A 19,843-nucleotide genomic window follows, 5' to 3' on the forward strand; every position below is an offset into this window, starting at 1 on the left:
GGAAAAAAAGGGGGGGGTGTTCTAACTTATATAGGTGAGGAGAAAAACTAAAGGATGTGGGGCAGAGGGGAGTCGGGAGAGGGGGGAGAGGAGGAGGCTGACTTGGACTAGACAGGGAGAGGGCGGCGCGCGGCAGGGGGGAGAGGGGGAGCGGCGGCGAGTGGGAGGGGGAGAGGGGGAGGAAAAATAGGAAAAGGATTAGTAAAGGAACTTCCTCAAATTGGAAAAGAAATACAGTGCCGTTTTAGGAAAAGAACGGAAATAGAACCCGCGAACAAAAACAGACACGACTTGTCTTGCAAAATGGAACCGCGGACAGAGAGGTGAGTGAATTGGGCACGATTCGAGACCAAAGACGGGAGAGAAAAAATATTATAACTTCAAATCTTGTGAATTTACATTAACAACGTTAATTCCGATGCTCTGGATATTCCTCTTTAAGTCATGTTAATGATTTCAGAGCAAAGAGAATTTAAAAAAAAATTCTCCCTGATAATTCCGATTATTAGACACATTGTTAATTTGGGTTTTCTTCTAGTTAACCAAAACAATTTCTATAGATAATTTATTGGTGAATTAGAAACTACGGAAAAGGAAACTCCCGGTGTGACATCGATGCCACGTTTACAGCCGGGCCCACCAAAATGAAGTCCACGCGTCCAACTGAAGCAACGTGTTCTTGGGCGATATCGAAGCCGCGCGCAACTAGGAGAAAGGGTGGTGGGTGCGCTGTGGGACGAATGGCTTCTCCCTCGTTCCCAGGCGCGTGCACCGACCTCCGCATCCCGGATTCGCCCTCTCCCGTGCCCTCGCCCTCGCCATCACCCTCTTTCCCGCGCCCCCGCTCGCCCTCCTGCGCACTCGCTGCATTCTATTTCCCCTACCCGCGCCCGCAGTCGCCCTCCCACGCGTGCCATAATTTTGCCCCCCTCCCGTGCTCGCCCTCGGTCACAAACTCACCATTGCCCTCCCTCTCGCAGCAACCGGCCTCTTCGCCCATCGCCGGGGTACTCGCTGCGGACGGAGGTACGTCGGTGTGGAACCCTAAATCATTTGGTCGAATTGATTCTTCAATTTTTGATTTTTTTCCCCTCTCAACGTGATGTAAACCCTAGGTTGCGATGGATCCAAGCATGGCTGCTGCATTCGCTCATTTTTTGCAAGGTCCGAACTTAGTGGCTAGTTTATCTCAATCTGCCAGCCAGCCTTCTCCTTTCCCCTCACACCCGGTGATCCCATTCCAACCTCCATCGTTTTCCCCCTTCTGTACGCAGCCGCCGGGCCCGCCAGCTCCACCTCCATCGCCCCCAAACACAGCCAAGGCAAAGCCTTCGAGCTCCAGATCTGCACGCCGTCACCGTGTGACTGCTTCCCCAGAAGCTGCTGTTGATCCTAAGAGGAAAATGTACTATCAACAGAGGAGGATATAAGGCTGGTATGTGTTTGTTTGTTTTTTTCACTTGTTGACACACAACAGAGATATTGTGATTTTCTGGTACTATTGTGATCCTGCAGGCTGCAGTAGGACATTTAGGTGCTAATTCATTCTAAAGAAGTAGATTTAGGAGGTATGTTTAGGTGCTGCACTGCCGCCTCATATAAAATGGTGGTGTCATATAAATGATTCTTACAACTATACAAGTGATGGTGTTTAAAGAAATATTCTAGGCAACAATATCTGTTTACAGAATTACTCCCTTCGTTTCAGGTTATAAAACGTTTTGACTTTAGTCAAAAGTCAAACTGCTTTAAGTTTGATCAAGTTTGTAGAAAAAAATTGTAATATTTTTAATCCAAGACAAATTTATTATGAAAATATATTCGAATATTGATTTGATAAACTAATTTAGTAATATAAACATTACTATATTTGTCTATAAACTTAGTCAAAATTGAAACAATTTGACTTTGACCAAAGTCAAAACGTCTTGTAACCTGAAATGAAGGGAGTAGATTTTAATTTATAAACTTCTGATTCCTATATGTTTTCTGGGAAAGATCAAAATTTGGGCATGTGATGTTCAGTATTTGTCCTTCCTGATTCATACAGTATTATGTAGAAAAAGCAGTTTTTAAAAGAAGTATTGCAATATTTATCTTTATTTGACGCAATTAGGTGCTTCTTGATTGTAGAGACGTCAAATTATGAGGTATATGCGATGTATAGATGCTAATTCTTACATAAATGGTGTATAAGTGATGAATATTCTTGGAATTGAGTGAATTTTGTGTGTATATGTGATGTATAGGTGCTGATTCTTACATAAATGGTGCATAAGTGATGATTATTCTTGGATTTGAGTGAATTTTGTGTGTATACCCTTTGAACTTGGTGTGTGTAGGTTTCCTGTGTCCATGGTCTCAATTTCTCAAAGAGTTTTCCTTGTAAATAGGAGCTGATTGAATGAAAAAAATATTATTTCTGGTTGGTCCAAGAACATGCATATCAGTGACCATCTTTTTTTTTTGCGGGGAATATCAGTGACCATCTTAGTTGGTGCATGTGCCAGTTGACAACTGTTTGGATTAGGGACCTTCTATAGTTTTAAATTATTTTACTGTTATAAACTCTTGCCATCATTGGTTCCGAGAAGTTGTTAATATGAATAGAAATTGGCCCCCCAAATTAATTGGAACAACTATTGATATTTTCTCTGTTTGTCTGGGTCCACTTGCTAGCTGCCAGAGAGTATGACAAATTATTTCTAAGATTGCTTCATATGCATGCCTAGCTGGTTTCATGTTTCTTAGTGCACATTTTTTTTCCCTTTGCTCATTTTTTCTCAGTGCACATTTTTTTTCCCTTTGCTCGGAGTTACAGCACGCCATGATCCCTAGGAATCGCCACCGAGGAGGACAGGAAAAGACAGAGCGCCATAATTATTGATTTTCATATATAGGTAACCAATTTGAAATGAAAGTATTTTAAACTACGAATTTAGTGATATAACATGCATAATACTTGGCATAGATATTGTTAGTATAATCAGTAGTAAAAAAAATATCAAGTTTGATTTTCCCTTAAAATAAAGGTACTCTATAATTTGGGAAGGGAGGAGTACATCACAAACATCGACTCACTAAAACATATAAATGTCTCGGATAAATCCTCAACGGTGAGTGGTGCACCTGAAAGGATTTATTTCAATCTATGTGGCATTCAGAGAAGGCTTGCAGCTTTATGAGGAACTTCTATAGCCTAGCTCTTGTCAATTCCCTTGACTCATAATCCATGACACCGGGGATGTGAGTTTCCATAAAGTACTTGTCCCAATTGATGAACTTTATATTACAGGGTATCAATTCTCGGTCTCTTTCAGTAACCATTCCCATAAGATTCTGCATTTTCAAGTCATCGAACCTACAAGAAAGGGTACAAAATGGGACCAGCTCTTGATCAAAGAAATCTTTTCTTTTTTATTTATTCTTGGAGTTACATCTACATTACCTCGTTTTGGATATTGTGAATGGCCAGTATACCTCTGCCACGGCAACAGTAAAATCATACTCTCTCTTGAGATGGTTGTAAATATGACGGTCTTCAGTGGTAGATAACCCACGGCGCAACATATCCTGCAAGCGGAAATAATGACCCACTCTGTGAGAAAGTAGCCAAAAAAACATTGTCGAAGTGAGGTTTAACAAGAACAAACTAACCTGCAAAGGCATTTTGTAGTGTTTATCCATGGTCTCGTAGAAGCTGGCCATTGTTGCTAGAAAATTCGGTTGTTTCACCTTGACTACATCTCCTTTTGCACCGACGAATGGTATCTGCGAGAAGTATTTGTACGTTGTTTGAGACATCTGGCCAAGCTTGATCGGGTTGCTCATGGAAGAACCAATCTGATAGATGAAGTCTGCTGTTCCTTGAGGATGGTAGCTGATAATACAAAGCATCGCATTGACCACAATGTCTGCAGGTACCTGCAAGGATAGATTACTCAAAAATGGTAATACATTGAGTCCATATGTATTAAATTTTACAATTATATAGGTCAAATAGATGATGGTGGTACACTAAGGCTCCATTCCTTTCCACGTTTAACTTTTGAAATTTCCTTGTTTACCGTGAGCATTTTTTCAAATTGCTAAATTGTACTACGTATTTTCATCAATTTATTTAAAAAATCAAATAAACAAATCTTTCAAGTTTGCAATAGTTAATAAATCGTACGCTAATGATATTTATGTTTCACGTGCGGCAAAAAAGTAAAATTAAACCCGCTTTCAAACAAAGCCTAAATCCTAGTCTTGCTCTACACCAATCGATCAATTCCTTATGCCCAATAGTACAGGAAGATAGTATCTTACAATGTCTATGACTGTTGCCACATCTGTAGGAAAAAACTTCAGTGTCCCCTTACCATAGTTAGTGATCCATGTGTCAATTGCTCTGCACCAAATCCACAGGGTGTATTTCAAAGTGAGTTTGCTGTTGATTAATAATGCAAGTAATTAATTAATGGTCCTGGACAGTGATGGACTGACTTGGCTCCTTCTATCCATCCAGGAAAAGGCTCCTTCCATGTGCTTGTTGTGGCTGATGGACGGATGATAACAATTGGGAGCCGTGAGTTTTGTTCATATGCCAGCATCTCACCCATTGCTTTTGTGAACACATAGGCATTCGCCCATCCAAACTTCTTAGCTCTATTTAGTCATCATGCGACGGTTGTCTTAATAATGTTGTTCCTAATGATGTATCACATAAAAAGTACTAGAAGTCTAGCGAATAGCAATGAATAAAATTATGTGTGAAACCTTTGTGCGCCTATCTTTTTCATGGTGTGTCTTATGGTACGTTCTGAAGCATTGTTGTAAACTAGCTCCTTCAACTTTTCATCCTTAAATGCCATCTCTTCTGAAATATCTAGATCTGATCGACCATCATAACTCCTCCATTGTTGAAGCGGCTTCTCCATCATGATCCCTTGTTTCATTAGATTGACATAAGCTGAAATTTAGAAACAAATATGTCATTTAACAAGAAATCATTGTTATTGGATATAAGTAGCATAGCCATAGGTAAATTTTAGGTTTCACCTGTTGACACAAGAAGAACGAGCTCTAGGTTTGTGCATTTTGATGCAAAATCTATCATATGCTTCACACCCATAGTGTTTATTGCCAACGCTGTATCATATCTGCACTTATGATTAGCGTTAATAACTTGAATAAATCTTAAAGTAACCAGTAACCTTGTTTTACCTTTCTGCGAAGTTTACTGTCGCAGCCATGTGAACAATAATATTTGTTTCTTTCCTGATATCTTCAGCCAGTCTAGCGTCTCCTATACCGAAATTCTTCAAGGACACATCTCCTGCTAGAGGAAAAACCTTGTCCCAGAACCATGAACTGAAGTGCGTTTGATACTTCTCCCGCAAGGGTTGAAATATCGGAAGTTGCATGATCTGATATGACATGTAGAAGAGAACTGAACTAGATCAGATCTTAATCAATTACTCAACAATTCAACTTACTTAATTTTTTTCTGAATAAAAGACAATATGCATGCCGTGGGGGAGAATCCATGTTGAGCTTTTACACTATATGGAGGATGGAAATTTCAATTTGCTACATTCAGTCCACGCTTCACACTAGTATATGATCCCCAATCCACATGTCTTTTTGAACACAACACTCCTGCCATGAATCAATATCATATCATATGGGATCCTTAGTTTTCATGACCCCACCAACAGTGCCACGATGAATCTCAGTGCAACTAGCGTTGCTACAGGGCTTCTCTTCTGTGCCATCCAATCTTTTCATCCACCTTCGATCCCCTTGTCCACGAGCATACGTTTAGCTCCAAAGCCTCCCATCTGGCCCCCGGCCTGCACTTCTCGCAATCCCCTACTCAGCATGCTGGCCACTCCATCATGTTTCCTCCTTGGTTGGTTCAAACCAATCGGGAGGCTTGCCCAAAACTCCAATCCCGTCTTGGAATAACTCTGCATGCTTACTCCAAGTTTTATTTTGCTCTGTTTTCGCTTGCAGATCTGTTTCTTGATCAAGTGCACAATTTGTTAACCAGCTGCGTTAACGTGGAGCTTGTAGCGTCGTGCATAACGTGCCCTGGATCATGTGATGGTAACATGTGGCAAAAGGACGTGGCACGCACAAGCAGCGGTAGTGCGATCAGTGCCTACCGATCGATCGAGATTCAGAAAAGCTACCGATCCACAACATCAAAACTTGCGTTTTATGTTGTTGAATTGTTGCAATCTCATGTGGTTTCTATCATTGTGCACCCCATCCCCAATTCCCGATGCTTGCACTGGGTACTCAGATTAATGGTGGCTGGTCCATGCACGAGTTCATATTCATGCATAAACAGAGCTATGTGTGCTCGAGCTTGGTGGTGGTGTGATCCAAGAAGGCGGTGGCGGTGCTGCAGGAGGTTGTCGGCTTGGGGTTGGCATGACAAACCTTGTGAACCAGGGTGGAGCTCAATAGGCTCAGGGGTTCCCAGGCACCCGGCCCAATTTAAATTTTTAGTGCTTAACCCTCCTTTTTGTCATATGGGAACCCCTCTGGCCCAACTTAGTGTACCTCCTCATAAGAAAGGAAAAAGTCCACTTAGACTCCCTTAATTGTTCACCGAATCTAATTCGTCACCCTTAACTGTAAAACCGGCTAGTACGACTCCCTGAATTATTGAAACCAGTGTAATTTGACTCCTCCAGCGGTTTTGGAGGGTGGTTTTGCTCACGTGGTGCTGACGTGGCGAGCGGGAAGAAGCAGCCGCTGCAGGGGCTGGACCACCGGGTGATGGTGGCGCTGGTCAAGATGGTCGCCGCCAACTTGTTCCTACCTCCGGGCAATGCCGCTGTCCCCCTACCCCTCGTCGCTCCCGCCGCCGTCCGACGTGCTCGACGACGAGGTCCCCGTGATGGTGCTGCTCCCGTCGATCGTGGCCGCACCTCCACCTCGTCTACGACGTGCTCACCGCTGCGGTCGTCGCCACGGACGCCAGGACGCTCCGTAACCACGTCGACCGGAGCTTCCTCGCCGGCCTCGTGGCGCTCTTCGCCTTTGAGGACCCGCGCGAGCGCGACCGCCTCAAGACCGTCTACCACCAGCTCTACTCCAAGCTCACCATCGAGCGCGCGTTTATGCAGTGCACCATGGCCGCCGCGCTGCTCCGGTTCGTCTACGGCACGTCCCCGGCGGAGCCCGAGCGCCACTACGGCGTCGGCGAGCTGCTCGAGATCTGCGGCAGCATCATCAATGGCTTTGTCGTGCCGCTCAAGGAGGAGCACCGGGCGTTCATGGCGCGCGTGCTGCTGCCGCTGCACCGGACGCGGTGGGTGCACACATGCTACCGCCAGCTCTCCTACTACGGCAGCATCCGTCGTCCGGGACATCTTCCTCCGCCACTGGCCAGCGACCAACTGCCAGAAGGAGGTGCTGCTTATCAACGAGCTCGAGGAGATCGTCGAGATCCTCGACCAGCACCACTTCGACAAGCTCGTCGTCCCTGTCTACTCCCGGATTGCCCGCTGCGTCAGCACCTGCAGCTCACAGGTTTGTGTGCTTCTTCATCCATTTTCACAATCGATTTCATTTCAGTCAAAAAAAATCGATTTCATCTACATTTCCACATTCAATTAAGTAGCACATGCATAATTACTGTTTGCTTCCAACATCCGGGTTCGCGCTGGATCCGAGCACCGGCCGGGCCTAGAGGGGGAGCGGCAGCGGGACTGCTTGGAGACGGGGCAGGCGGTGGCGCGGTCATCGCCGCTCCAGCCCTCGCCCGCACCCTGCCGTTGCCACTCTAGCCCCCGGCCGCCGCCGCCACCGATGCTTCCAAAGGGGGAAGAGAAAAGGGGGAGAGAGAAGAGAGAGAAGGGAGAGAGAGAGAGGGAGGAGGAAGAAGGGAAGGAAAAAGGATGACACAAGGTCCATATGTCGGTGGGTTCCATGATATATTTTGCGTTTGAATGGCAGATGGGCCCCACATATATTTTTTTAATTCTAAATGCTATATAAGCGCCACGTGTAATGAAAACCGGGTTAGCACTGCCACATTAGCGCCACGTAAGCAAAACCGCTCTCCAAAATCGCTGGAGGAGTCAAATTGCTGGTTTTAATAATTCGGGGAATCATTCTACCCGGTTTTACAGTTAAGGGTAATGAATTAGATTCGGTGAACAATTAAGGGAGTCTAAGTGCACTTTTTTCCCATAAGTAAAAGGCACTGGTGCATGGGCTGGCCGGCCCAGAGGCTGCTCGCAAGCACCAAATCTTGTGGTCGTCCAGAGAGGGCAGCGACGCCTCGATACCCCCGCGACTTTGTCGCGCCGCTTCGCGCCGCCCCGCCCGCCCATTCACCTTTCTGTTTTTTTTTTCTCCTTTTCTTCCTTCTATACCACTTGAATCGCTCTCCTCAATCGTTTCCTGTCGCCGACCCGATGCTTGTCGATTCGACATCAGCAGCCCTGATCGGCCATCGCCGTCGACGCCGAGTAGTGGAAATCAATTGCTATCTCGTGGTTAGACACATCTCAAGCTATACACATCTCCATCATCGTGTTCTCTAATCTCAACTCGTCATGACATCCTCTAGTGTTATCTCCAACAGGCCAAAAGTTTTCAGGAAAGGTATCGACTTTCTACTCTTCTTCTAATCTAATTTACTTTTTGTTCCAAATAAATCTCAAAAATCAAAAGGTATTGTGATTACTGAATACTGATAGTGCTTTTTCGTTTTATCCATATTATAGGTTAGGGTTTGAACTATTGAACATCTAAATTTGTGGTTATTAAATAACTGGTGTAAGATTATAACCGAAGGCATCTGCTTCAGGCAGGGGCGAAGGTACAGTCAATTACCGGGGTCAGTAGACCCCAATGATTTTATTTTAACCTCTCATATCCTCTTTATTTTACCAGCTATGACCCCGGTGAAAACAAATATTAGACCCCGGTGACATTAATTGTTGACTGTTGTGTTAAATTCCAATTGACAACTAGAAACGATACTAGCAGCAGCAAATAGAAAATTACCTAGCATTTATGGTTATACGTCAGCCGAATATGCATATACTTTGAGTTTTTGAGATTTGAGACCATGCATAAGGCCAGCGGCTCGTAACTTTTCAAATTCCCTAACAAAATAATTTCTATAGGAAATTGTTTTAAAAACCATATTAATCTATTATCTTTCAAGTTTTTTATAAGCTAATAATGCTTAATTAATCATGTGGTAACCTCGCTCTATTTTGCGTGCTGAGAGGGAAGGGTTCAGATCCCATAGCTAGGTCTGAACACACCCAGATTGTATCAGGGTTCACCAATTCGATTTAAAATTAGATTCCAAATATAGCAATATGGCTTTTTTTTAACCAAAATTTGATATTTTTTTATTAATTTGGTTTAATTTTACAATTTCAAATTTGAATTCTTGAAAAACTATTCCAAATTTCACTCAAAATCTACTTTTGTCCCAAGTTGGAACATCGAAATTGCGTTGTTTTCAATCCGTTTTGGTTGAAAACATAGACCCGGTTAGTAATGACCCCGGCGATCATTTATCCTGGCTTCGCCCTTGGCTTCAGGACTTCTGCAACCTGCACTGGCTAAATTTCTCTTCATGGTGTTTTCCTTCGAGGCTTCCTTCTACCCTTTATTTTTGGTAAGAATTTTTCTTGCTTATCACATTTCAATTTTTTATGTTAAAAGTTGTACAAGAATACTATTAGTTAGAGCAATGTGCTGCTACAGAAAAAAAATACCATTAGTTAGAGCATTATTATCCCCTCTATGTATGAAAAAAAACACTATCTGTTAGATTAATGTGCCCATATATTCAGCAAAGTGGTGCACCCCCCTCTGTTCTGTTCCAGCTCCGCCGCTGTTGTGAACCTTGACCTATGCATGCCCATACTAGCAGTGCGGCTCCTCTTCCACCTCGCCCCCTCTTGTTGTGACCGTGTTCGACTGCGCATCAGACTTTTCGACGCTAGTCCAATACCAATTCCATTTCCGACCTCAACGGATAGTAGTTATTTTAAAAATATCAGTTAAGTTTTAAAATATGAGTTAGAAAGTTTTATATTTGGAGTGAAAAGAATCAACTATTGGGTAGAATTTTTCAAATTTTGAGTTTTGAGTTGAAAGTTTCAACAACTGAGTTGAAAATTTAAAATTTTAGTAGAAAATTAATTGAATTTTGTAAATTTAAAATGAAACTTTATTTTGGAAAAAGTATCTATTACAAAATTTTACCCAAATTTTAAAAATATTCAGTAATGACTAAAATATTGTAATTCTTTTTCAAATATATCAAAAAGGTCTTGCAAATAGAAATTTTATTTAGATAACTTTTAATATATTCTAAATGATTGCATGTATATGGGCATGAAGGCCTGATGACTCTAGTCACAACACGAATTAATCATCTCGCTCATTAATTCACGGAGACGCCTACACACTTGGCCTAATAAAAACACGAAATATTTGTCCCACCCCTCTCCCCGCACTTGTTCTTTCTCTATCCACTCTTTGCATGATGACTTCTGCGTGCATCAGGCTATGCATACTTCTCACACACGGCTTGTCTCCGCTTCCATTCTCTCTCTTCTTTCCCTTAATAATTTATTAAGCAAAATTTAAACTAATTTTTACTATATTGTCTATCTGATATGAGATCTAACTACACTGTTCTATTATTGTAAATAAGTCTTTACAGTAAGATCTCACATAAATATATTTTGGATAAAAAATTATTATGTTTCTAGTTGAAGTATTTTATATTATACATGAAAACATCGAATTGTACTTGTCGAAACATTATAAAATATCCACAGGAACCACAAGAACATAGAAAATAGTTATTGAAATATCCAAAAGAACACTACAAAAACATTAAGTGTGAAACATATTAGTATTTATGTTGAAATATTACACTCTCTTACATGGAACATTGAATTTTAACGAATTATAACGGTTGAAATATTTATATCATTTTCAGCGGGATATAATTGTGTGATATTGTCAATGTTGTAGATATGACATACCCAATATACTTGCACTTATTATCACCAGGAATACCGTATTTATCTATTCTTATACGATATGGTGTTCCTACGTATGAATAAAAATATGGACAATGAAGGAATCTGATCCACTTAATGAGGGACAGTGTAGTCCAATATATGGATGATAAGGTCTTATCTGCCCATATCCTATTTGGGATCCTGAGTTCTACTTACACAATGGGTCATGTTCTTATAAATATAGGGCCTCCGAGGAGGAGTATCGAATTATAAGCTTTCCATCAGGCCACATCGAGTTCACACTAGGAGGAAGCCTTTTCTGCTAGCCACCGAGTATTACCAGTTGTCTTGCTCATCGAGATTAGTTTGGTAGGCTAGATTAGCTAGCCTGCTTCCTCTTCTTTTGTGATATACCCTAGCTCAATACATATAAATTGGAGAGGTCCAATACCCTTTACGAGAGCCTGAACCAGTATAAAACTCATGTCTCCCATGTTTTTATTCCATACTCATGCATATGTTGGTATGAGCCATATCCTACGTCCCTCAAATACCATAGTCAGATATAACCCGTCGACCAATATATTGTTATAAAGATGAAATTGCAAATAATAGAAGGGTTTAATTGAAAAAAAAATAATTTAGAAGAAAACATTTAAAGTTTGCTAATGAAGTGGTTAGAGCAAGGGAAGGAGAGGAGAGTTGTGGGAGGTTGAGTGTAGCCAGGGCTGGCCCTTGTGTGTGTTTTTTTGGGGGGGGGGGGGGGGGGGGGGGGTCAGGCCGTGCAGCCGCTCGAGGCCCCCCAAATCTAGGGGCCCCTATACACATATAGTATATAAAGTCCATGGGCCATGGGTCCATATTAAGTTAGGCAGCTGAATAGCTGAATACAGAAAATGAATTTTAGTCCATTGTTAGGCTTGTTTCAGCGAAACCGAAGCGATCTTCATCTGACTCTCCTGTCGCTTCGCCTCGATCACATCACGCCACTCGCGTCGTGCCGCCTCGATCACATCACGCCGCTCGCTGCTCCTACGCTCTCAAGGACTTCTCGGCGTCTTGCAAACGGAAACAACAAGTCGGCAAATCGCGGCTCGCTAGTAGCCACGCTCGTGTCGATCGTCCGCCGGTCGCCTTCTCTGCTCGCTACTGCTATTTATTTCTCTTTGAAGTTTTAAAATGTTATATATAGATAATTTTATCACATCGAATATTAAATGTTGTGTGTGTGTTTATAAGACTATATAAATATGTATATATTAGTTTATGTATATATATAGAGGCCTCCATATAAGTTTTTGCCCTGGGGCCCCAAAATCCCAGGACCGGCCCTGAGTGTAGCTGTGGAGCAGGAGGGCGCTCGACCATGGGCATTTTGCTTAATTCGGTCATACCTAATCGCACATGTGGGCGTAACACATGGGCTATCTTGTTTGCGTGGGAAAATTGTAAAAACAATCCCAAATGTCACACTGAGTTAGATGCGCTAAGTCATATAACACATGAGGGAAAAGGAAAAAAAATGCGAACAACGGCAAATGTTGAGGAATATCGAATCAAGGTGAATTAGGACTGTGTTATTTGCAAATAATCTTATTAGGGGAATTTCAAAATCAGGATGACATTTAGTGTGGTTTTTGCAATTTTCCCAAATTGTGCCATTGACCCAACTCGGTGAAACCTTTACCGCCTGTAGAGGTGGAAAAAAAGCTTGAACCTCGTGGCTCAGATCGGCCCAAAGTGAGCTCATCTCGGATCAGTTTGACCTCGTAGTCATAATGAGTCAAACCGAGTTAGGGTTTTAGCATGTGAGCAGCTCGTTTAGCTCGCTAGTACAAAAATCTCCCTATCTTTATATACTTATTGCTTCTTAACTAGTGCTTAGTATGTTAATTAACATTTAAACTATATATATATTTGGTGAGTTATTTATGAGTTAGTGTTTATTATTGTGTTAGTATACAATAAATTAATAAATTATGAAGGTGGTATAAATTAAATAAAGCTTGTTAACAAGCCAGCTCGTGAGTCGAGTCAAGCTTTTACCTCACTAAGCTTACAAGCTCAAACAAGCCGAGCCTTACCAAGCTAAGCTGACTCGTTATCTACACCCATCAGGCTTGATTGGTCAATTGAGTCAACCATGCCGCTAGTCGTCCATTTTGATCCTTCAGTACCAGTTTTCGAAAACAAAATGTGTCGGTCAGAATTTTTTCTGAAAGTTTTGGAAATGAAAGCAGATTCAGATTTTTTTTCCCTGCGAGGAGTTTCCAAAAGTTATTTATGAGTTAGTGTACATTTTTGGAAACGAAAGTTTTGGAAAGAGTCCTCGGCTTCTCACACTCCGTGCGAGTGGAACGTAATCGACGGAGAAGGTACCAGTGGTGCAGCTGCTCGGGCAACAACGGATCCTGTTCGTACCCCTGCGGTGCCCAGTATCTAAACACTATCAACTCAGGGCCTGTTCGGTACAGCTCCAACTCCTAAATATAACTCCAGGAGTTGAGTCTGGAGTGGAGTTGTGGAGCTGCCTAAACCCAGCTCCACAACTCTAGTACATTTTGTGAGAGAGCTCCACCCAACTCCACTCCCAGTTTTAGTGGAGCTGAAATTGATTGGCTGAGCTCCCCCTCCAGGAGGGGTGGAGCTAGAGCTGGAGCTGTGCCAAACAGGCCCTCAATCTTGAGGGAAAGCCCTTTCGACCCAGTCTTGCACCCTAATGGTGATCAGTGGGTTCAATGACTACGATCTACAGTGGCGAGTCTCAATAGTGCTTTTGCAGCGGTAATTGAACCACCGGCTCAGAACCCACCTCCACTTCCCGCTAGAGAAGAAGAGTTGAAATCTACGTCGTATCCCCTGCAACACCTCATCACATGAACTTTGTCAGCGGACCCCACCGCCTCAAGGTAATCGCGATCTACGCGACCACCTGAATGGGCGCCGGCAAGAACAGCGAGGACAGGACGACGCCGGGCATCGTCAGCGCCGTTTTCCACCTCGACGCGATAACAATGCTAACCCAGGTGGCTGACCCAGCGAGACCAACACCGACAGGATCGCCAAAGCCACCACAGGGTGACAACGGTCGAGGTCGATGACAAGACGACGATGATCGACGACTGTGAGATTAATTCACGTTCTCCCAACGACCGTCGAGATCAACAATGAGGACACTGATCCAGGGGTCGCACACCTAACCCAAGCGACCCTTCGTCATCATCATCGTCACCCTCATTGTCAGCTGGCCCACCCCGACAACAACACAGTCATCGACCACCACTTGTACCAGGAGGCAGATGCAGAGTGTTCACGCTGATGTTACGAGAAGTACGGTGGCCCGAGAAATTTCGACCAGGAGCGGTAGAGAAGTACGACGGAAGCACTGACCCTGAAGAGTTCCTTCATGTCTATTCCACAGTTCTCTACACTACTAGGGCAGATGACAATGTACTCGCAAATTATTTGCTGGCTACGTTGAAAGGATCTACTCGGTCTTGGTTGGTTCACCTCCCGCCTTGCTCAATCTCTTCATGCGAAGACCTATGGCAGCAATTCATCGCCAACTTCTGAGGCACTACAAGCGTCACACAATCGAGGATGACCTCCACACCTTAACTCAGAATCCAGGTGAATCTTTGAGGGACTATATTCGGGGATTCAATGAATGCCGAAATATGATCCCTGAAATCATCGATGCTTCGGTTATATGAGCGTTCAAGTCGGGCATCCGAGATCGTTACACCACCTAGGAATTGGCAACAAGATGAAATACTTCCGCACGCAAGCTATTTGACATCGTGGACAGATGTGCCCATGCAGATGACGCCCTGAGGCGAAAGGACGGAAACAACAAGATGGGCGACGAGAAGAAAATAGCCAACAAAGAGGCACCACAGTCTAGCAAAAAGAGAAACAGGAAGAACGGGAAGCGCAAAGCGATAATGGAGGTTCTCGCCACAGAACAGGCAAACCCACCCAAGCACCCAGAACCCCAAGGTGATAACTCGCGATGACAATGGTGCCCGATTCATAAAACCAACGCTCATTCTTTAGAAGAATGTCACATCTTCAAGAAGGCGTTAGCAAGACAGATGGCAGCGGATAAAGGAAAGCGAATTCACGTCGTCGAAGCAGAAACTGACGTACTCTCGCCCGACAACGAACTCGTCTTCCTAGAGTTCGACCTTCATGTCACACACATCTTCGGCGGCTCTACAACATACTCCTCAAAGAGGGAATGCAAGAAGGTAGAGCGCGGAATCTGTTCTACATCACAAGGAGTTCCTACTAAGATGAAGTGGTTCGAACAGAAGATCGAGTTCTCTGAAGAGGACCACCCGACGACTACAACTATCCTAGGGAGATATCCGATAGTGGTTAAACCCACTATTCAGAACATTAATGTCGCACCAGTTCTCATCGACGGCAGCAGCTCAATCAACCTTATCTTTGTTGGCACCTTGGACGCAATGGGAATCCCACGAAGTGAGCTAGTCCCTTCGGATCAGCCCTTTCACGGGATCACTCCGTAATCGTCGTCCAAGCCATTGGGCAAAATTACGCTAGCTGTCACTTTCGGACAGTCGACAACTTTCGAACAGAGCAGATCACATTTGATATCAGTGCCATCTTAGGGAGGGCTGCACTCGCGAAGTTCATGGCGGCATCCCACTACGCGTACCAATTGCTCAAGATGCCAGGGCCAAAAGGGACAATCACTATTCAGGGAAATGTGAAGTTGGCAGTACAGTACGACAAGCGGAGCCTCGACATGGTCGAGCATACTCCCACATCACTCACCACAACTGAGCCACCTAAGAAAGTGAGCAAGCCCAACCAGGCGCCAAGACCTGATGACGCGATCAAAATTGTCCCGCTGACCAGCACCAACCCTGATAAGACTGTAAAGATTAGGGCAATGCTCGACAGCAAATAGGAACTCGAGCTCATCACCTTCCTCCGCGACAATGCAGACGTGTTCGCTTGGCAGCCGTCAGACATGTCCGGAGTCCCCAGGGAGGTGATCGAGCACAAACTCATGGTGCGACCCGATGCCAAGACAGTTAAGCAAAGACCGCGGTGATTTGCACCTAACCGAAAACAAGCCATATGAGAAGAGTTGGACAAACTTCTCAAAGCTGGCTTCACCAGAGAAGTTCTCCATCCAGAGTGGCTCGCCAACCCAGTCATGGTTTGCAAGGCCAACAGGAAGTAGAGAATGTGCGTAGAATTCACCGATCTCAATAAAGCGTGCCCCAAGGATCACTTCTCTCTTCCTCGAATAGACCAGCTAGTGGATTCAACGGTTGGTTGTGAGATATTGAGCTTTCTCAACACTTACTCTGGTTACCACCAGATCAGCATGGCTGCAGAGGACGAGGAGAAGACAACATTCATCACACCTTTTTGTGTTTTCTGCTACACCAAGATGCCCTTCGGGTTGATCAGCGCAGGCAACACGTATCTGCGGGAGATCCAAAGAGTTCTCGGTGACCAAATCGGACGGAACGTCGAGGCCTACGTCGACGATGTTTTCGTCAAGACAAAGATGGGCGACACAGTGATCGATTTCCTTAGGGAAACATTCAACAACCTTTGACGCCATCGGCTGAAGCTGAATCCGGAGAAGTGCATATTTGGAGTACCGTCGGGGAAGCTACTCGGTTTCCTCGTATCCGGACGAGGCATTGAGGCAAACCTCGAGAAGATCAAGGCCATCGAGAATATGAAGTCACCCACAAGACTCAAGGAAGTCTAGAGACTGACCGGATGTATGGCAGCACTAAGCCGCTTCGTAGCCAGGATAGGAGAGCAAGGACAACCTTTATTTGCTTTACTTAAAAAGCAAGCAAAATTGGAGTGGACTCAAGAGGCCGAAAACGCGTTCATCATGCTTAAGCGCTACTTGTCAATTCTCCTGTACTCGTTGCCCCACAACCTAATGAGGAGCTCTTTCTATATATTGCTGCCACACCCTATTCTGTGAGCACGGTGATCATCGTCGAGAGGGAAAAAGTACAACACCCAGTGTACTATGTCAGCGAGACCCTCCACAATGCCAAGGCCAGATACCCACAGATCCAAAAATTGCTCTATGCTGTGATCATGACATTGAGAAAGCTGTGCCACTACTTTCAAGCCCACAAGATCACTGCTGTCTCTTCTTTTCCTTATTTATCCGGTCTACGGATATCCCTTGTCGACACAAAAGAATTCAAAACATATTCGATTATGCCACGCGTTCAGTGGATGATGGATGAAACGATCGGTCTATGACGCATACAACTTGACCAAACGAGCACAAAAACTGACTCAAATATGTACCGAAAATACCGACAAAAACAACTTTATTTTTTATATTAGTAGAGATAAAGATAGGAATAATACAGCTCTAATTCACACCCCCTATAAAATATCTAACTACTCTACAATCCCCAACCCCTCACCAACCGAACCTAACATCGCTCCCTCCTTGCCGCGCCAAGCCAACGCGCCTCTCCCACCTGTCTCTCCTTCCCCCGAACTAGCAGCACCACCGGCACTAGCCTTACTTCCTACTCACTCCTGATCGATCTCTTCCTTGAACAAACCAGCACAACGCCTCTTTTTTTTTCCCCTCCTGATCCAAGCGCAAGAAAATTAGAAGAAAACGAGTTATAGGTCTTCCCTAGAAAACCGTCTCCTTTGTAACCGAATCTGAGAAAAACCGGCTCCCCTCCCATTAACCAATCCTCTATCTTTGTTTGGAAGCGATCCGAACCAAGACATAGAAATCGACGGACGAACGAAAAAAATATCATTTCGACCTTTATTTAGATTAGAAGCGATACGAACCGAGATGGATACGGATCGACGGATGGAAGCAGATTTCATTTTTTCAGTAGGTAAAGATAAAGATTACATCATGTCATATTTGCTTACAGATACAGCTTACAGGTAAAAACGATTATAGTTTTTCTTCTCATGAAAAGTGAACTGTACAACTAGTTATTATTTGATAAAATTAAAAAAGCCGATTTATTGTTTTAAACAAAATAATGAGGTATATCTCGTTGTTTTGACGAGTTTAATTTGAGACTTATACGTTACCATATTCCTTTTGTTTTCGTATTAGGTTCCGATTTCGGTTTCCGATTCGTAGTCTCTCCGTTTTCATATTGATTCCGATTTTGTGTCAGTGTTTCTGATTCGTAGTCTACTCCGAATAAAATTTGGAGACGGAAACAGTAGAGGTGATTTTCGTCCCGCGAGATCGATGGCTAATGGCTACGCCGCGGCGGCGGCGGCTCGGACTCAGTGGCGACGCTGAAGCCATCGCCGGCGCTGCGAGCCTGCGACCAAATGCGGCGAAAGCTGGTGCCGGACAGGCTCCTGCGACGGCGCGCGCTCCGCGTTCGCGAGAACCTGCTAATGCTCGCAATCAAGACTGGTGGGGCTGGCGGGAGTTGATGCCGGCCGAGCCCTCGAGACGGCGACGTTGGCGCCCGTCGGTGATGCCGGCCCTATCTTATTCCGGCGACGGCGGTGCTTATACCGTGCATAAACCCGAACCGCGAAGGTGCAAATCCCTCTTTACTTTGAGTCTGATTTGAGGATTTGATGAACTTCAGAACTTGGGTTTCTGATGATTGGGGAAAAGATTATGCGACCTGATTTCTCCACCCCTTTCCCCGCCGGCAGGCAATACTAGTACTATACTACTATTTATCCAACTGATGCTTCCTATTCTACAATTCAGAGTTCCGATTAAATCATCTCTGTAATTTTTCCATCTCAAGCGCGAGTAAGCAAAGAGTAGGACATAGAAAAAAAATCAAAGTTTCTGCTCACCATGAACAGAGTGTAGTCCAGAAAAGAAGGCATACCTCGGATTCGACTCTCCTGTTCGCGGAAACCTGATCCGCAGCGCGCACGAGAAGGTAGAGCCTCTTCACACCCGGCTGCAGCCGCAGGATCTTCTCCACAAGTACTGCATCCAGCAGATGCGTTAAAGTATCAAGATTCGATCAGGTGCGTGGGGTGTTCTTGAAAAGCAGTGAGAGTTGATCAAGGTTTGGTGTTACGTACGTTTCGCTATGAAACCGGTGGCGCCCGTGATGAGTACGGTCCGGCTGTGGAAGCGCTCTGCAACACCGGCGAGCTCCATGCCCAGACTGATCGAGCAACCGACTCGGGTGATGGTTGCGCGAGCAGGAACGATGAGGGGGTGCTTGACAGTATAGAAGCCGGAGTAGGAGCTCTGCTAGATGGACCTTAACAATTATTAGAGTCGACAACTTGAAAGAAATGGGAAATGGATTTTTTTTCGTGACATACCCTGTTTTATATATGCCATTTTAAAAGTTATCTCAAAATTTGAAACTAATTAGTAAGTAAATCAATATGTGATATGACACAAACATGCAGGTTTAAATTTGACTTGTATAATTTAAAAAAAAATAACAAATTTGACTTCGAAGTACATGTTTATTCAGAGTCAATTTTTTTTCTATTGGTATAAATTGAACTTAATCCTTCATGCCTGTGGAGTTACATGTCACATATTTAACTATCTTACTATAATTTTTTTATAACTTTTTTTTAAGTGACATGTAAAAACGAGTGGACATTGTTTTACGAAGAAATGGTGGGAAGGAGTGGAGACCGCCCGGCGTGAGCATTCATTGGCCAGACCAAACAATTCGGTTCGATCCTCTATTCGAAAAATTTGGCCATTTAAATCTGAGGACCGAAATATAGTGGAAACAAATTCGAAGACTTAGCTATTCGGTTTGGTTGGCCACGATCGAAATAATTAGGTGATTTCAGAAGAGCCAAAAAAAATCGTAGAAAGT

At 44.0% G+C, this 19,843-nt stretch overlaps 1 protein-coding gene and 1 long non-coding RNA gene across 3 annotated transcripts; one reads left to right on the forward strand and one right to left on the reverse strand.

Moving 5' to 3' along the window:
• Positions 1-714: 714 nt before the first annotated feature.
• On the forward strand, positions 715-4,632 carry LOC127779119 (uncharacterized). Of its 2 annotated transcripts, XR_008018623.1 has the most exons (5): positions 715-1,026; positions 1,116-1,435; positions 2,822-2,900; positions 4,341-4,423; positions 4,511-4,632. It is a non-coding gene; the product is annotated as an uncharacterized LOC127779119 (long non-coding RNA). The 2 variants fall into 2 exon arrangements; XR_008018622.1 differs by having other exon boundaries at positions 1,116-2,900.
• Positions 2,963-19,290, reverse strand: LOC127779116 (fatty acyl-CoA reductase 1-like). The gene is made up of 10 exons (XM_052305813.1): positions 19,077-19,290; positions 18,875-18,978; positions 5,209-5,411; positions 5,044-5,144; positions 4,762-4,954; positions 4,489-4,650; positions 4,312-4,393; positions 3,658-3,924; positions 3,449-3,573; positions 2,963-3,361 (listed from the first exon to the last, which is right to left on the reverse strand). Exons 1-10 carry the CDS (start codon positions 19,153-19,155, stop codon positions 3,193-3,195), a joined length of 1,485 nt encoding a protein of 494 aa, XP_052161773.1. The 5' UTR covers positions 19,156-19,290; the 3' UTR covers positions 2,963-3,192.
• Between the last annotated feature and the right edge of the window lie 553 nt (positions 19,291-19,843).

The sequence above is a fragment of the Oryza glaberrima genome, chromosome 7 (genome assembly GCF_000147395.1).
Source record: "Oryza glaberrima chromosome 7, OglaRS2, whole genome shotgun sequence".
NCBI classification, from domain to species: Eukaryota; Viridiplantae; Streptophyta; class Magnoliopsida; order Poales; family Poaceae; genus Oryza; species Oryza glaberrima.

Excerpts from the sequence above, each read along its gene's own strand:
- LOC127779116 (XM_052305813.1), bottom strand. The coding sequence starts at position 19,155 with ATGGAGCTCGCCGGTGTTGCAGAGCGCTTCCACAGCCGGACCGTACTC. Across the intron at positions 3,925-4,311 it reads TGGCAACAGTCATAGACATT|GTACCTGCAGACATTGTGGT; the intron begins GTAAGATACTAT and ends CTATCCTTGCAG. Across the intron at positions 3,574-3,657 it reads ACTACAAAATGCCTTTGCAG|GATATGTTGCGCCGTGGGTT; the intron begins GTTAGTTTGTTC and ends TTCCGCTTGCAG.